Source organism: Eublepharis macularius, chromosome 6 (assembly GCF_028583425.1).
Source record: "Eublepharis macularius isolate TG4126 chromosome 6, MPM_Emac_v1.0, whole genome shotgun sequence".
Lineage (NCBI taxonomy): Eukaryota > Metazoa > Chordata > Lepidosauria > Squamata > Eublepharidae > Eublepharis > Eublepharis macularius.
In genome coordinates this window covers 119,102,456-119,121,663 of record NC_072795.1, presented here as the reverse complement: position 1 = coordinate 119,121,663, position 19,208 = coordinate 119,102,456, and the positions used below count along the sequence as shown (strand labels likewise).

The 19,208-nt window shown below is 45.2% G+C and overlaps 1 protein-coding gene across 1 annotated transcript in view; it reads left to right on the top strand.

Annotated features, from left to right (window-relative positions):
- The first annotated feature begins 993 nt into the window (after window positions 1-993).
- ARID5B (AT-rich interaction domain 5B) overlaps window positions 994-19,208 on the top strand; it is a 258,476-nt gene continuing 240,261 nt past the window's right edge. The window contains exons 1-2 of the mRNA XM_054982619.1: window positions 994-1,014; window positions 1,447-1,701. Coding sequence (XP_054838594.1) covers window positions 994-1,014; window positions 1,447-1,701 — 276 coding nt within the window. The remainder of the gene's footprint in view (window positions 1,015-1,446; window positions 1,702-19,208) is intronic.

Sequence of the window (19,208 nt, the reverse complement as noted above, 5' to 3'; positions counted from 1 at the left end):
CGTCCGTGCTCGTGTGTATACGCCTCCGACTTCAAAGAACGCGTTGCGCCGAGCAGGCGAAGCTCCTGCGCCCAGCACTCCCCGCTGGTCCCTATATATTGATTTCTCACGCAGCGTTCATTGTTCTAGCCTGGTATAAATGCAATCGCTGTCCCTCTCTTCCTCGTTGCTCGCGAGGTCCCGTGATCGGCGTGCTGGTGTGTTCTCTTGCCACTCCTTTTGTGTGTGTGTGTGTGTTGCAAAAGAGAACAAATGCATTAATATTTATATGTTTATATAATCGATAACCCACTTTCTTCCCCCTCCCACCCTTCCCGAGGTTAAAATACTAGCGCCAGGCAGCTAATCTGCCCGATTAAGTTCCTGGGGGAGGGGGGAGAAATATGGCAGTAAGGGAACGTAATTTAACTATCAAACAAATCTACATGTCTAATAAAAGCAAATCTGCTAAAGAGAATTAGAAAGAAGAACAGCGCCTCTGACTCTCTGCAGGAAATGTTCTTTATATTAGACATATACAAGCAGGTCCTGTCAGATGAGCAGCTCAAGCAGCCCGCCTTTCTCCCCGGCAAAAATGGAACGACCCCTTTTTGCGGCGCTTGGGGGGCTCCGGGGGCGTGCGACCGCGTCTCTGCAGAGATCCGAGCGGCGCAAGATTTTTGCAAAGGCCTTCGAGCCCGTTTTTGCCTTGATCTGTGCACCTCTCCGATGTGGTTTGCTTAGGCACTGACCTGTATCGCCTGTGCACACGGACACCCATTGGGAGAAAAGCCTCGAGTTGCCTATATAATTGGGAAGTTGGGGGTCGTGAGAAGAGCGGGGCGGAATTTTTGGATATTTTGGGTGAGCCTGAGACGTGAGATTTGGGTTTTATATTGAGGCTCGAAGCCGGCGGCAGGGAGAGATCACTTTTACCTGCCAGGACCTGATGCAATCCATTCAAGCCAACAAGTTTGGAGAGAATGTTGAGTTCAATCAATTCAGAACGTCGAGATGGAGTCCAATTCAGTTCAGGTATTCGGTTCTCCTCTTCCCTCCGCCTCTGCGCCCCAGATCCCGGCACCCCGGGGCCCCTGGACACCCACCTTCGCCTCCCCCAAACTTTCCAAGAACTTTCCCCCTCTAATTGCCATTCTCCCCCCTTTTAAAAAATATGCCCTTGCTGATCACACAGAGAGACACAAATTATTATAATGGTGCCTAGGATCGGAATTCTCCCCCCCCTCCGGAGGAAAGCCAACCTGTCCCCCCAAACAAGCCCTCCCTTTCATTTTAGAAATGAGATATCATTTCCACCTTAGGTCGGGGCTGTTGTCAAAAGGTGGCTCTCCGATCTATCCCGGGCAGATCGGAGTGTGTGTGTGTTTTTCCCCCAAGTCATTGATCCGCAATTGCTGATCTGTCTCTCCCTCCCCCACCCCCACCCCCTTGTTTATTTCTTTCCAGTGGGTCGGCTCCCCGTGTGGCTTACATGGACCTTACATTTTCTACAAGGCTTTTCAATTCCACCTTGAAGGGAGACCAAGAATTTTGTCCCTTGGCGATTTTTTCTTTGTACGATGTAAGCCAGAGGATCCGGTGTGCATAGCGGAGCTACAGCTACTGTGGGAAGAAAGGACTAGCAGGCAACTTTTATCCAGCTCCAAACTTTATTTTCTACCCGAAGATACTCCCCAAGGCAGAAGCAGTGACCATGGCGAGGTGGTAAACATAACATTTCGGTGTTGGTGGACGTGTGTGTGTTTGTGTGTGTGTCGTTGTGTGTACTAGGGCTGTTGTGTGTGCGCCTCCTCTTCCCCCCTCCTCCCCCCCCCCCCGCGGCTTGTAATGTTTATTAAAGGACAAGATTGAAATGTTCCCTTCTGCCGGCAACATGAGCTTCGGTGTTTTTAAAGGGCTAGCGCCACGAAAGGAGGGCTGCGGCGCTTTGCCGTGGCCAGGCCGGGCTGTCATTTGCAAAGAGCCCGGCTGAGCATGTTGGAAAGCGGCGATCCAGCAACTTGGTGCCTCTCGGCTGAAGGTGATCTTTACTTCCAACCCCCTCCAGCGTTGCTGTTTCAACGCCGCCGCCGTCACATGCTGGCCGATTCCTGATTCCCCCCCTTCTCCCCCCCTCCCTAAGTGGATCTAAATATTGTTCGCCTCGAAGGATTTATTTATTTTTTTGGTAATGGAGGTTTATGTATGTGCTCGGGGGGGGGGGGTTTCTTCGAGTATTTTGATATGTTGGAAAAGAAGGCGGAAATTACGAAATGGAGGCGAGGGAGTGAGATCAAAAGCGATCTGGCTGGCCAAGCCGTGTTGAATAAAGTGATAAATGACAGGTACTGGAAATAATGCATTCAAATAACTCGCAGCGATTGCCTGGGCGCCTTTCAAAGCACTCCGGTGTGTAATAACCAGCACAAACACGTTAAGCATTAACAGCCAGCTCGCTCTCCCGCTCGACATTGTTATGCCTTTCTCTGCATGTACTAGTTTAACACAATTAGTATTGGAGGGGTCGGGGTGGGGAGGGGGAGCTGGTCATTTTCCAGAAAAGACGGGGGTGGGGTAGAAGACGAGCTGCGCCGTACAACTTCATTCCAGGCTGCGATCTTCCTGCATGTTGAGTCGAGCAGGGCTTACTTCCGAGTAAGCAGGCTGCAGCCCCGAGCGCGTCGCAGTCGCTGGGCTGGAGTTCAGGGAGCAGCCAGCTGTGTGCCCGGTTCTTCTCCGTGGGGGGGGGGGGGCGGGGGGAGAGCACCTTGCAGTTCCCATTCAGGAAAGTTTGGGGCTCCTCGAAAGTGCCCCGTTCAGTCGGGAGGGCAAAGCGGAGCCGGGAGGGGGCGGCAGATCGGGGCGCTGCCGGTGCTCGCACTGGATCCTTCGCAATCTGTAATTTCGTGTGTGCCCGCAATAACGCTGGCGACTCGAGTCAGCTGACTCTTCGCGAGGAGGAACTATTTTAAGGGCCGGGGACGAGCGGCGCGGCGCTGATGCGGAGAGAGGTGGGCGAGTTTGGCCCGGGCGCGGCAGCCGCGGAATCTTCATAAACGGCAGCCAGCTGTGGGCTCTTCGCAGGCGCGACCGGGGAGCTGCCCCCTGCGGGCCACAAAGACGCCCCCCCCCGGCCCTTCGTGGCCACCCCAGCTGCCAGACCCTTCAACGATCGATAGCCTGATGGACTTAATTGTGCCGCCCCCGCCGGGAGATGGAGTCATTAATTCGGATTACGTGTTCTTAATGTCTCTACCGTGTGTCATATTCGCCCTATGCGAGATGTTCCTCTCTAAAATAAAAAACACACGCACCAAACCAAGTTTGATCTTCAACGAGCATTTTTTAAACCTCGGGAGTGCTCACCTTTTCTAATTTTTATCAAAGGTGTAGTTTTCAAGTCCCTCCCCCCCCATCTTTCTTGAGTTGACGTTTCGGATATGGATAACTTATAGGGGGGGAGGGCTCTAGAAAGCATAAAGAGGGCGACCTCTCTCCTTCAACCCCTCCCCCCACTTTCCCCTGCAGCTGTCTCTCCCCCCCCCCCCTCCTTTCAGGGATACTTATTATTTGCTTTTCAAATTTATTGCTTCAACATGGTCTGTGATCTGGAAAGGGGAAGGATTAAATATCCTCCCCCCCCCATCAAAAAGACTACAGGAATACTAGACAGGGCATTAAACCCAGACAGGAAATGGTTGAAAATGCTATTAAATCATTTGGGGTAACTTTTTGTTTTGTTTAAGATATTGAATAGGTAAATGATATGTAATGTATACATGGCTGACAATTCAGCCTGAGCCTGTGCCTGCTATGCTAAAGTAAGTTCCGCAGTCTTTAATGGGGCTGACTCCCAAAGAGGAGTGCACAGTATTTTGCATTCCTGGCCATTTTCCTTTTTTAATATGTGTATGAATGATGGCACCCGCCTCCATAGAGCAGGCATTGATGAGTAATCATGTTGTTTACAGTGAGTCTACAGTCTCTAATGTGTAGATTTATACTGCAGTCCTAAACTGAGTTATTGCCTTCCAAATCCATTGAAATCAGAGGGTTTAGGAAGGTGTGATTCTGGTTAGAATTGCACTGATAGGATTTCAGTCCACAAAAACAACCATTCCTAGGGTAACAGGTCACCTGGTCTTGTGTACACTTAGGAGTGAGCAAAGAGGAACTTACTTCTGAGTAATGATGCATCAGATCAGGCCGTGGGATTAAACGACAGGATTAAAAAATATTTTGCAATCCCTTGTGGTGAATATTTATAAGCCAGTTAAGTTCTACGCCTGTTTTTTTTTAAACGAAAGGGTTTAGGGATGGTGTGGGGGATGGACCACAAATCATTTTAATATGCTTTAATGACCATCTCCAGTTATTGTGGTATGAACATCAGAGAAAATTAGTCTTGCCATTACAAGCCCAGAATGTTTCGTGGATACAGTAATGCTCATCTGCGCATGCATTCCAAATACTGCACATGAATTTAATTATTTCTTTTTTTAAAAAAAAATTCAAACTAACAATTAGCTGAATGATTATAGTGGCATATTTCATTAGCTTTTAAGATGACATGTCTCTGAATTATTCAGCCCATATGAAAATCAATTTTTTTAATGGAGACGGCGGCACGCCTCGAAAGGATGCGAATGCCTCCTGTGGAATGTTTGTTACAAAACCGTGGAGCAGGTAGAAAGTTTTTTTCCTCCCATGCAGTTCAGTTGTACACTCCAGTGATGTCATTTCCCCCACTGGCTTGAGCTAGTCATTCATTAGCAGAATAGCAGCGGCAGCGGCAGAAACGGTACACAGTGATACTTCTCTGGCACGGCGCCTACAGAAACTCGCACTTAGAGCCAGGGCCTAGAGAGGGCAACATAACACTCCCGTTAAGAACCATACTTCATTTTCACTTACTCCATTAACTTGTTTATAGTCACTGAAATGATTTTTTTTATCATTGATTTTAAATTGTTTTGGATGATAAATTCTGTTTAGAAATGTGCAGTGCAGAAAAGGGGGTGGGGAGGCTGGTTTACTGATTGGCAGTTTCTTACTTAAGGGAAAGATTTCAGCATTCTTTCTCGGTACAGAGAGCAGTTATTTCAAGTAACTTAACCACAGTAATAATTCTTTTATGTAAATGACATCAACAGCTATTTCTGAAGCAGAGAGAGAGATGTTGTTTTTAACTGCAAAAATTTCATGTAACCCTTTGTAGGGCTGTGTCCTGTCTGTGAAAATTGCACTGGGGATAATTTATAGAGTAAATAACAGACAGTGGCTTAGAAATTTAATTATGCATGGAGGACAGTGGGATAAAATGTGGTAGAACCCCTTTTTTAAAAGATGGGAATTATAAATCTTGCAGTGTCAGGGTTTTGCTGAGGTCAGAAGTCAACAGAGGTACTTGCTGTGAGTAAAACTGCAGAGCGCTGGATCTTATCATGAGCTGGTAATGACTTACCCAAGGCTACAACTTTCTCAGAATTGTAGCAACCAAGATGGGGCTACTGATTCATTGAAGTGACCAAAATAGATGTGCTGAGGGTAAACACACTGGCGTATTTGGTAAATGGGATGCATAATTAGTTGCTTTGGATAAAAAATGATGTCTGTGAAACTTGCATGTAGTCAGCCACATGTGATGAATGCATGCAAATCTGTACCACCATGTGTATGCATGGGGAAAGGAGCCACATGCGCATTAATTGTATGTAGCAGATTGCTTATGGGGTTCATTTTATTTTCTGGCCAGGCAGTGACTTGCATGTAGGAAGCCTTGTGTGTCACTGTGTTAACAGCTGGAGTCTGTGCATTGTTACTCAAGAGAAAATCCCACTGAGTTCAATGGGACACGTCCTGGTAAAGGTGCATGAAACTGTAGCCTGATCTGATGCATTTTTACTCGGCGGTCAGTTCCATTGTGTTCACTGGGCTTGCTCATCTGATCTGCAGCCCTAATAAGATGTTTCTGATGATGTATATCTCAGCTGATTGCTGTGAGTTGTCTTGGATCGGCGCTGAGTATAAGCAAGGGCTTTCTGCGTAGTGCAATCAGCCCTTCCCTCTTTACATTTAATATGTAAGCAATTGAATTTATATATAACCAACTGAGAGATGGTGGGGTGGGGTGGTTAGAGTGTCAGACCAGAATCTGAGAAACCCAGGTTGAAATCCCCACTCTGCCATGGAAACTTGCTGGGCGAACTTGGGCCAGCCTCACATGCTCAGTCTGACCTACTTCGCAGGGTTGTTGTGAAGATAAAATTGAGGAAAGGGGAATGGTGAAAGCCACTTTTGGTTCCCATTGGGGAGAAAGGTGGAGTATAAATGAAGTGACTAAATAAATAATACTGGTCAAGATAGAAAAGCTCTAATACAGTATAAAGTCCTAACTAACAAATGCCCAAGTGCTGCTATTTCTAAGCAAAAGTGTTTGTAAGGAGAAACAGCTTAGGGGAGGGGGTAATTCGGTGCATAGAAACAGCAAGCATGGAAAGGACTATGCATCTTCTCCTGCACTCTACATGGTTCCAAACCAAACTGGTCCTTTTTGAGACTCGCAGTGTGTTTGCATGTAATACAGAGCCTTAAAGCTCAAGTGTGTATTGGGGGTGCATTTGCACTGGCACAAGAGTGCAGGATATGTTCCTCTCACTTTTGAGTTTGCATGGGAGTTGGTGGTTAAGCCTCCTGTTTCAAGATGTAGCTGTGAACTGTTAAGGGACGCCACCAGGGCTTCTTCGCCCATCAATTTCCTGCTGCGCTGGAGGCCTCCGAGCTTGCACAGAGCAGCTCAGAGTTCTTCCTGGATCCTGTAAACCTCCTCTGGATGCTACTAAGTTGGCATTCTGATTTGAGTGGCATTATCTGCAAGCCCCATAAGCCATATTTGGATGGTATGGAATTTGGTGCCATACCTAGACGCTGGTCATGGCAGAAGTCTAGAGGTCTAGCCAAAGGTTCAGAAGGCACACGAGCTCCTTTATACTGCTGTCTAATAAAAAAATACCACTGAATTTATTACAGTGCATAAATCAAGCCACTCTCAAATGTAGCAGCTGGGAGAGAAAGGAAAATAGAAGTGTGATACACATGATACTCTGGACTGGACAGCAACTTGGCCTTCCTGCGTAGTGAAAGAAGTTGCTACTCTCATCTCTGTGACTAGGGTTCTAATGCATCCAGATCTCAAGTGATAACACTTGATATGAGAATCTCTAGTAGTAGTCATTTTTTGGCAAAATGTGTTATTTTGAGCTTCATTTAAAAGGGCTAAGCTTCATTTAAGAGGGCTGAACTTCATTTAAAAGGGCTTTTCTATAAGGCGCAACTAGGACACAAAATGTACACGTATGTGTATGAGTGGGGGGGGGGTGCTGTTCCAAAAGAACATTTGTGCAGTTAAAAAATTCAGGGCATGCAAAAAACAAAGTGCATTATGCTAGCAGATGTAAAATGTGACAACAGCATGAAAAGTAAGGTCAAAGTAAATCCAAGCTCCTCTAGGTATATGTATGTATCCATTTGTCCTCCCTCCAGATTCCACAGATGTAGCAGCACATGCATAGGGTGTGAGTAACATAGTACAATTCTATTAATTTAGAAAACTGAACATGAGCTCAATTATGGGGTAACTCCTGTTGCTTTAAGATGTACCTGTGTTCTTCTGTACTGGTTTGGATCACGGCCTGACTGGTGTAGACTAATGATGAAGAGGCCGAGCCCCCAAATCGACCTTCTGTTATGAACTCGCCAGATGGCCTTAGATGTATCATGTTTTCTCTTAAAGTCATATACAACATGATAGCAATGGCTGTTTTCAGATGTTTGAATTTGGCACTTTTACTGCATGTAACAGCGTTGAGCACTATGTTTGATCCTCCCCAATACATGAGTTTCCATTTTGTGTGAACGAAGCAATGTGTGTATTCCCTGTGTAAGTTCAGTACAGTTATGCCCTGACCTGGATAGCCCAGATGAACCTGATTTCATTAGATCTCAGAAGCTAAGCAGGGTTGTTCTTGGTTAGTAATTGGATGGGAGACCTCCAGTGAAGACCAGGGTTGCAGAGGCAGGCAATGGCAAACCACTTCTGTTAGTCTCTTACCATAACCGCCCCCCCCTCAGGGGTTGCCATAAGTTTGCTATGACTTGAGGGCACTCTCCACTCCACAATATAGATGTAACTTGGATCTTAGAGGGAACACATTTCCCTCTATACCGAATGTATACCGAATGTATACATGCATAGAAAAATAAGCGTGTTGCCCCATTTGCATGAAATAGTGACTGTGTATCAGGAAGACCATGTGTAGTCCCACGCCCCACCCCGGTTATGCACAGCTGCAGCACCAAAATTGAATGTCTGGACAGGGCTAATGTCAACTTCCTTTTCAGGGTAGTTGGTAAGAATGACATCATTGTGACATATGAGATGTGAATAGTCAAAAGCACTATGCAAATGCTAAATTCAGTATGGACTTCAGATAGGGGACTACCTGTCAAGGTTTTCCCTGCTTGGTGCTTCCCGAGTTTAGGGGACTATGGTTGCAATCCTAAGAACACTTACTAGAGAGTAAGTCCCATTGAGCTCTGTGGGATTTGCTTCTGTGTATACATGCTTAGGATTGCACTATAAATCAGTTAAAATCCATGTGCAGTAGTTGCTCCAGCCCGTAAATGATGTAAGTCAATACTTGCATTTTTAAAGCCAGCTTTTCAGTATTGCTCAGTGTCCAGGAAGAGTCTCCACAATCATTCCAGGATTTCGTCTAGGAACAACCTTTCTCAACTTTGCAGTGTGTTATTTTTACACGAGGAACGGTGCTATGCAAAAAACAGTTGGCTGATTTTCCAGATTTACTGCTGGAAAGCCTTGGAGTGGCAACCCCTCCTTGGGGCCAAGTGAATGGTTTGTGCTCCCTGCTCCGGTCTCTTTGAAATGTTTTGATACCACAGCCCTCCCCCCACCCCAGGGCACTGCTGCAGATTTCCCCAAGGAACTGGAGGAGAGTGCTGAGAATTCCAGGGTAGAGTCCCTAGGCTAAAGGGTTACTATAGCACCACCCTTCTGCAGACTCTCTCCTCTCTTGTTTTAATCGTATCGGGGCTGGCCTGGCATGGGTCAGGGTGGGGGGGAAGTTGCTGCAAGTATTGTGCAGATGCAGCTGATGCATCAGCTGATTTACATGAAACTAGAAATTTGGCAATCGCTCCCTGAGAAAGAAGGCACAGTGGGAGAGCCCCTATACACAGTACAGTTTCTGCTGTCTTTCTTCTCGCGTAAAGGTGAATATGAATACACAAAGCTGCCTTATACTGCCTGGGCATTGGTCTATCCAGATCCGCATTGTCTACTTGGTCTGGCAGCAGCTTTCTAGGGTCTCAGGTAGAGATCTTTCACATCACCCACAACTAGAGTTGCTAACAGGCCTGGAGAAAAAAATGTCCTGCCTCTTTAACAGAGGTTTAAATTGCTAGTTGTAGCTTGGAGATAAATTACATCACCTAGTAAAATAGCATCCCATTCAGCCTCTATTTTTTTCTCCAGGCCTGTTGGCAACAGGGTTGCCAGGTCTCCTCCTCGGGTGGGAGACCTCCTGCCAGCAAGCCACTTGGAATGGTGTTAGGAGGGAAATAAACAACAACAAACGCTGTTGGGCTGATGATGTAATGTCACTTCCAGGGAAACTCCAGACATGATGTTAGCCTTCTTTAGGAATTGCTGAAAACTCTATGGTTTTACTGTAGAGTTTCCAGCTATTCCTAGAGTGGCTTGATATCGCTTCCTGGTTTTCTCCACAAGTGATGTGGGGTCAGTTTGCCTCTGTCCCATGTTCCTGCTCTCCTGAACTCCCACTGCTTGCCAGTCAGTGCCTAGCAACCCTAGCTGGGAACCCTACCTTCATTCAGGAATACCTTGAAAAGTGTCTTTTCCAAATTATAAACCTCCCCTCCAGAGTGAGAACACTGGGGAGAGATGCAGCTTTGAATACTGCTACTATCTCAGTTATGTCCCCCCCCCCCCCCGCATCTCAAAGTGGGATTTTTAAAATTATGGTGCCTGGCCTGCTTGCTCCAAACATTTAAGCACTACATAAAGAAAGTTGTTGTTCCGCTGAGCTTTTTGAGTTCCAGGAATTCATTTGTTGCTATGTTATCTGTTACTAATTTTAGGACTAAGTGTATTAATTCAGTCGTTTGTGGGGATGTGGTGCTTTTAATGATTTCTTTTACTGTCATCCGCATTGAGGATCATGTGACAGAAAGGCAGCCTATGACCTGAAATAGAAAGAAAACAGCGCAGCCATGTCTCTGCTGGTCACTCTACAACACTGTGTGATTTGGCATGTCAAGAATTCACCCTCTTGGCCCTCCTCTCCCCCTGGAGTGACCAAGGGCGTGGTCTGTGTGTGGGAGGTGTCCCACCCCATGAAAGAAATCCTTTCCTCCCTCCCTTGGTTAATAAGTTCTTCTTGGGTAGACTGCCACCTACCAGTCCCTATTTTGACCCCACTTTTGATCTACCCATTTCCCACCCCTTGTTTACTGGCACTGGGACCTAGGAATAACCTAGTGGTTTGAGATGTAGCCCTAGTTCAGTGGGAACTAAAACACATTTCCTGGAACAACAAGTTTTAAATTCATCATCATCTGAGAACCCCTATTTCAGTAGCATTAGTGAAGCTAAGGAAATATAGACCTAATGGATGTCTGGCTGGAAGACCACCGAGCGGTGTCTTGTAAACTGCTCTGAGCAGTTCATCATGGCTACCAAACTACTGGAGTCTGGTGCAGTTAATGTACTCTACTTGGATAGCACAGGTGAGCCTGATCTTGTCAGATCTTAGAAGCTAAGCAGGGCCAGCCTTGGTTAGTAATTGAATGGGAGACCTCCAGAGAAGACCAGGGTTGCAGAGATAGGCAATGTCAAACCATCTCTATTAGTCTCTTGCCCTGAAAACCCTTCCAGGGGTTGCCATAAGTCAGCTATGACTTGAGGGCTCTCCACTACCACTACTGCTTTAGAGAAAAATACTGCTTACAGAAGGCGTTGTGGTCTCGCATATGCACGAGGGGCTGTAATTCGGATTTGGCATGTGTATTTTGATGTGCAAAGCACGAGGTCCCAGTTTCAAACAAGTCTGGAGGGCTGGGTCAGGTAGGTTGCCAGATACAGATTGGGAAATTCCTGGAGATTAGGGGGAGGGGGTGGAGCCTGGAGAGAGCAAGGTTTGGAAGAGGGAGGGACTTCAGCAGGATATAATGCCAAAGAGTCCACCCTCCAAAGCAGCCATTTTCTCCAGGGCAACTGATCAGTTTGTAATTCCAGCCACCACGTGGAGGTTGGCAACTCTTGGGTGACGCCTCCTTGAGACTTTGGAGAGCTGCTGTTAGTTAGAATAGGGCGCATGCTGGGTTCCACGAGAGCTGTCCCCTCTCCTGCTGTTGCCCTTGCACCTGCAGGTAATTTTGAGTGCAATTGTACCGCATTTCTGAATCAGCTGGTTGCTGTGTAGGAAGATCCTTTTGCATTTCAGCCCTCCTGTCGTTTACAACTCAGGTATGATTTTGGTCGAAGGTGTGAGCTGGGTCAAAAAGGTCATCTTGGCCAGGAACCATATACAAGCCAGAGGTTTGGCTCCAATAGACCATTTCTGTAGATGGAAGGATCTCTGCCCGCGGAGAGTGAATTTCTCAGTGCCCCTCTGCAGCCTCAAATGCCCCCCCCCCCATACTATGAGGAAATCCTTCATTGGATTCAAACCACTCTTTCTCAGCCACACTCTTCCCATAAGCAGTTTGAAATAACAACACTGGCTTACTTTACAGCGTTGTTGTAAAAAGTACCGAGATAATATCTGTGAAGGGAAGCTTTTAAAAACACAAGATAAAATGGCTATTTTTTGTTGTTCTTGCTCACAGAGCAAAGCTTTGACTTGGAATAATGTATTTATTTATTTATTTATTCGATTTCAAGCCCGCCCTCCCCTCAAGTGGCCTCAGGGCAGGTTACAGCAATAGAAATAGCACAAAAATAAAGCATTGAAATACATTAAAAACCAGAATTATCTGGTTGCACTGTTGTACTATTGTTTGTATTGACTTACACTGTGTAATCCGCCTTGAGTCTCAGTGAGAAAGTAATATAAATAACGTAAACAATAAATAAGTACCGATAAAATTTTAAATACCAAAAAAACACACCCAGAATCATCATTACATCTACATTCAGAATCTCAAGATGGCTGCCCCTTCAACTCTTTCTCAACCCTAATATAAGTAAGGGCGGGAGGGGGGGTACAAACTGATGTCATCATTGTGACTTCGCATGTGGGGGGGGGCAGATGATTATATAGGCCTCTCCACCCCACCCCACCCCTGGCAAGAGACCGGTAGAGAGGCATTTTTAGAGAACCCAAGACTGGCCTCAACCATATGCCTGGCGGAACATGGAGCTCTTTTGACCAGCTCCTTTTTGCTGTGCTTGTGAAAAAATTTCTCCTTTCTGTTTTTGTGGGAGTGACAGTGTTTCAGCCCCTCCCCCCACAAATATTCAGGAGATTATGCTCTTGGTTTCAGCTGGAGCCCTCCTCGCGATTGGAAAAGTGTTCTTCCTTCGCTCATCTGTCACCCTCAGCAACGACAACGCATTTCAGACATGCAGATTGCACTTATTAAAGGGAGACTGAAAACAATCCGGTTAATGTAGCATCTATCTCCAGTAGGCATTTGCTCAAATTAATTCCCATTTGGAAATCAGGCAGACTTGTAATTGCAGTATTAGAGATGCATGTTTGACATTTATCGTCAGCTATTCCTGAAATTGATAATGCATAATCACTCCCTGAAACTTTCTCTCTGAGCCTGCCTCGCCACTGTCTGTAGCCACTGAGGTTTCAAAGGAGTGTTACCTGAAGATTCCACATATAATCTGCCATCAACCTGGTAACATTTGTGGCTCTGTGACCGCTCCCGTCTTCACATTAATTTCTTGCTCTGGTGTCTTTTTACTCCGAAATAAACCCCACTAAATGCTTGTGCTGTTAACTAGTCTTTCTCCACTCATTGCCAGCTGACAGTTCGAACCCCTTCCCCCTGGAATGGGGTAAAGAATGAAGTGTGGTGTGGTGGTTAGAGGCATAGACCCATGTTCGAATGGGTTACCCATGTTCGAATTTCCATACTGCTCTGGAAGCTTGCTGTCAGTCAGTTACAGCCTAACCTACCTCACATGGCTGTTGTTATGAGGATAAAATGCAGGAGAGGAAAACAACGTTCTATGCCACTTTGGGTCTCCATTGGGGGGAGAAAAGGGGGTTGTATTAAATATTAAATAAATAAGGGTTGCAGTAAGACCTAGGGGACTCCGCTATCAAGTTCACTGGTAAAACATTAGTCTAGTTACTTTTTCTGAACCTGAGACCCAGCTTGGTGTAGTGGTTAGTTTCAGACTAGAATCTGTGAGGCTAAGGTTTGGACCCCACTCTGGCATGGATGCCCGCTGGGTTACTTTTGGGCAGTTACACACTTTCAGCCTAACCTACCTCACAGGGTTGTTGTTGTGAGGATAAAGTGGAGGAAAGGAGAATGATGTCAGGTGCTTTGGGACCCCATTGGGCGGAAAGGTCAGTCATAGATGAACTAAGTAAGTAAATAAACCAAACGTACTATACTGGGTTGTTGAGAGATTAAAATGTGGGGGCATACAGAGCGTGCGCCATCCCAAACTCCCGAGAAAGAGAGAGAGAGAGAGAGATATCATTAAATTAAATTAAATTTTAAAAGTAAGACTAACCCCCCCCCCCCCCGCACACACACACAGAAGTAGGGGTGCCAGATCCAGGTTGGGAAATTCCTGGAGATTCGAGGGGTGGAGTCTGAGGAGGGCAGAGTTTGAGTAGGGGAGTAACTCAGCATGGTATAAATCAATAGATTCTACCCTCCCAAGCAGCCATTTTCTTCTGGAGAACTGATCTCCATGGCTTGGAAATCTGTTGTAAACTGTAATTTTGGGAGATCTCTAGCCATCACCTGGATGTTGGCAACCCCACCAAGGACTATTAACACCAGAGCAATTGAGGAATGGTACATCACACAGGCAGACTGCTCTGTCTTGATCAGCAAGTGTGGTGGAGAAAACCTGCCGGCTGCTGCTGTCCCAGAATCACAAGTCTCCACTTTTCCCCTTCTCCTGCTAGCAGTAAAGTCGGGTTGCAGAAATTTAGCCAATAGGATGCTGATCCGTCTGACATACAGCCCTCACAAAGCTTTGGAGAAAGATGATACCTGGCTTTTTAAAAATCCTTATCCCATAACATAAGATATAAAGTAACATGATTTTAATACCTGTCGCTTTATCACAAGAGTTTGGGTGCATTTGCTCATTCGCCTTCCTTGTGTAGATGTCCCAGCAGCCCCGTCCTGAGTATACTTCTTCTCACAAGTAAGTGTACGTTCAAGTCTCCAATGAACCCACTGTTTTCCAGAGTTGCTGTTCGAAGCCTGGCCCAGTGGTGCTGAATGCTAAACTCCTGTCTTTGGAGAATAAAGGGCTTTGGCATGCTACACCCTCAAGCATGTTAAGACACTGAGCAAGATGGAAAATATTTTTTAAAATGTTCTAACTGAGTGTTTTAAATAAGCATAGGGCTGAATTAATTAGGCTATACTTTATTTTTAGTTGCTTAGTTACACAGTAGTATATTCCTGAGCACAAGTGAGATAAATTGGCTCTTTTTTCTGTGCTACTTATCCCTTAATCATACTTACTGAATTGCTCAGGAGGCTACAGTATATATAGATTTGTGTTTCTTAATAATACACATACAAAATGCATAAGGTTCCAGAATGTACACTACAGCTCTGCCTTCCAAGTATCTTAATTCAGACTGTTCTTTAGGAGTTGGGCAATACTTGGTTAGAGGTGGAGTTGAGGGAAATCTATGACTGAAATGTTCTTGAACTGCTCATTTGGGCCCTTTCACCAGCATCCAACCTAACAATGTCCCAAACTCATGGAACAATCACACACTTAAATTTGTTCTCTCCGTGTGTTTGGTTCAATTTCTCATCCAGTTTTAACTGTGTGGACTTTGAGGGTATATATGATAGGCGTTTCTTATGATGTCAAAATGTCAAGAGGACCCTGGTGTTTGGTGGACTTCATGAGGGCCAAATTAGATGTGGCAGCCATTTTGTTACATTCACATGTGTCCCATTCATGTGAGAAGCAGGACAGTGGCTGTGGAAGTTTTACAGTGGAAAAGGTGTGTGTGGATGAAGGGAGCTTGAATCCTTCCTTATCCAGGATCCCTGTCTTTTTTACTTGCTCAAGTTCCTTTGTTGCAGAAACTTTCTTGGGTGCCAGTTTGGTGTAGTGGTTAAGAGTGTGGGACTCTAATTTGGAGAACCGAGTTTGATTCCCCACTCCTCCACTTGAAGCCAGCGGGGTGACCTTGGGCTAGTCGCAGCTCTTTTGGAGCTCTCTCAGCCGCACCCACCTCACAGGGTGTTTGTTGTGGGGATAATAATGACATGCTTTGTAAACTGCTCTGAGTGGGCATTAAGTTGTCCTGAAGGGTGCTATATAAATTGAATGTTATTATTATTTGTTGCAGTCCAGCTCTGATACTACTATTACTATTACTACTACTGTTGTTGTTGTTGTTGTTGTTGTTAACATTTGATTTATACACCACCCTCCAGGACAACTTAATGCCACAGTTAGAGTGGTTTACAAAGTATGTTATTATTATCCCCACAAAAACAATCACCTTGTGTGGTGGGTGGGGCTGAAAGAGCTCCAGAGAGCTGTGTGATTGACCCAAGGTCACCCTGCTGGCTTCAAACAGAGGAGTGAATCAAACCCAGTTCTCCAAATTAGAGTCCTGTCACTCTTAACCACTATGCCAAACTGGCTTTCTAGACATTAAGAGGTTGAAGCGGTGGAGTATGGAAAGGTGAAGGGGAAAGATTCAACTCACCTAATGGCCAGCTCCTTCTTTATATGTAAACGGACAGCATTTGCATAAGATTCATGGTGTCTGTCCACATTAGGGTTGCCAGCTCCAAGTTGGGAAATTCCTGGAGATCTGGGCGGTGAAACCTGGAGAAACCTGGAGAAAGTGGGGTTTGGGGAGGGAAAAGACCTTGGCATGGCATAATTCCATAGAGTCCACCCCCAAAAGTAGCCATTTTCTCCAGGTGAGCTGATCCCTGTGGCCTGGAGACCAGTTGTAATTCTGGGAGATCTTCAGCCACTACCTGGAGGCTGGCAACCCTAGTCCACATTATGTCTACTTTAGCCCTTGGAGACTGGCCTGTGAACTGGGAAATCCCAGATTCAAATCTTCTTTCTTCTTTGAACTTGCTAGGTAGCCACTTTTCTTGGTCTTCCAGTCTGCAAAAAATGAGATATACCAAACTATATTACAGGAAAAGATTAGTAAAAAAGAAAAAAATATGTGAAATGCCTGAAACACTCTAAAGTGCCATATACATGCTAAATATCATTGTCACTGTTAGTACTTGTAAACTTTAATCAGTAGATTAATCAACTAAACCTCCAGTTGATTTATTGGCATGGGACAGTTTTGAAAAGTGAGATACATTAACAACTCACTTCCAGTTATTTTGATTCCGGTGTGATTTTTTTTTTTTTAATGATGGTGCTGGGCTGAACTTGCTTTTTAAAAATTACTTTTAAAAAAAAAACATATTTTTAAAGAGTGGGCACTGTTTATCTTGGGGCTGCTAGTGTGAAAACTCCAAGACTGAGATTTTTTTTCCCCTGCACGTTTTAATGTTGGCTATGAATGATGCCCTGATTGATAGAGATATTGAACAATAGAATATTATGGCAAGAAACCCAGTGTTCAGGCTCAGTAGATGGATGTGAAAACTGTCCCCATTGTTCTGTTGCATGGAGAAGCGAGTAAATTATTTACAGATATTTGCTAATTAAAGCACAGATTGTTTTTCTCAGCACAATGGGACACAATGCAAACAAAAGCCAAAAAAGAAATCTGCTTGCATAATTTCATTCTGTTAATGCAGTCTATGTGACTCCTCGGGAAGCAAAAAATATGTATGTGATCTGCACAAGAAAGCTTTTCTCAAGGAAACCAGAGAAGGGAAAAGTGGCAATAAATTGCTTGTCAACTTGCCGAAACTTAAACGATTCCCCGAGTTCAGTAGGCCATCTGATAGGAAAACATTTGTGACTGAATCTTTTCCCCCCTCTTGCTCACATCTTCTGTCTGCACTGGCAGATAGAAATTTAATTGAAAACTGAGTGTTTTCTCTGTGTGTGTGTTTTTCCAAAAAGAAAAAGGGGTGCTGCTGTAAATTTCCAAAACAGAAATGTTTGCACTCAACTTCCAAGCTCCTCCTTCACAGCCATAAAAGATTTTACTAATAACAGAGAAAAATTGCAACATTCCACTATTTGGCTTAGAGCTGTTGCATTAGACAAACGCTGCTTGCACTGGCGGAAGGCACTTAACAGTGGAGCCTAGTACAGATCTGTAGGGTCCAGCCTGGGGAGAGAGGCTGTAGCAAAGCAGCTAACCAGCGGACCTATGAACTGGGAAGGGACCAGTTCAAGTTCCATCCCTGCCAGGGACTTACTAGAAGCCTGATCCTACCTGTGACTAAAAGCCATCTGTTTCAGTGAACATAAAGGACTACTGTTTAGATGGCTCCAAGCAAGTCACTATAAGCCCTAGATCCATTACAATATGGTGAAAATCTCTGGTTATGGATCCCCTGTACAGTAATCATGCATGGACATACCCCATCAATCTGGTTTAAATGTGATGCCAAGCACATGGAACCCTCGCACAGCATTTTTTTTTTTACTATGTCCACCATTCTGACTCTGAACTTGGGCAGATCATGAGGGAGAAGGCAGAATGGGTTACATCAGTGCTTAGTTCCCGTGGCCCCTTCTTACATGCCCAGGGTATTGCCGATCGCCACTTTGGGGTCAGGTAGCAATTTTTGACAGGCCAGTTTGGCTAAGGATCGTGGAGGTGTTTTGCCATCTTCTGGACATGGAGCGGTCCATGGGGCATGGATGTAGTTGTGAATTTCCTGCATTGTGCAGGGGGTTGGGCTAGATGACCCTAGAGGTCCCTTCCAACCCTATGATTCTACGATTCAGGCCTGATCTAATATATATGACACATGTTGAACACCCCATGTGCAAGATAAATGTTTGACTGTGATGATCAGATGTCTAAGTTGCACAGTCATATCCCACAGATGGGTGACATGTTGCACTTCTTCCAGAATGCCATATGCACAGTTTTCTTTGCAAAACTACAAATGGCAATTCTTTATGTCTTAGAGACAGTTCTCAGTTAATTAAGCTTACAATTTGCATGCATTCAGGTTCAGCAATCGTCATGTTATTAGTTCAAATCCACCAAACTTTCTGTGGGTTGTATTCCAGTCAGCCCCCCCCCCCCCGCCCCCTCTTGCCAAAACTGCCACTCAGTTAGGATAACTTGAAAGCCTTGATAGAACCAACTCTCAGTGTTTGCTTGTAAGTCATTATACTGCCCCTGAAGTGTTGCTGTAGGCTTGGTAAGAAAATGTAAGGAAGGATTTGCAAATGTAAAAAAACCAGGTTCTGTGTTCGAGTCTTCCTGTCCCTCTTCAGGGTGACCAAGAAGTGGAACTACAGATAAACTTGGATGAATGGAGAAATAAGTTTTCAGTGTCTCCCACTGAATTCAGTGGGCAGTGCATTTTGAGAGAGGGCAGTTTGCTAGATGATTGGAACTGTGACTCAGGAGGGATTTGAATGGGAGAGAATTCACCAGCTCTCAAAGATGTCTGTAGGTTTCCTATGTGGCTTTCTGTAAAAAAACAAGCAGTTTGCCATCTTTCCTATGCGCTTTTTGAATAAGGTAGTTTGTTCAAATATTCGCCAGAGATTGAAGTGCTGAAACTCAAGCGGGGTGGAGGTAGATGATACAAAGTGTTTGTGGATGTTGCTGTTACTGCATTCCGATGATGGATTTGGGTTTTTAAAAGTGAAGTAGAATTATATTCATTCCCTGCAGGCTAGCAGACAGCAACTTGAGAATTGCCTCCAGGTGACTAGGCAGGGATGTGTTTGTGAAATATAAAAGAGCAAGGCCTCCTTTGCACCTGCAGCAAAATTAGGTGGTAGAATCCATGGGCAGCGGTGGTAGTGGTGATGGTGATGGTGGTGG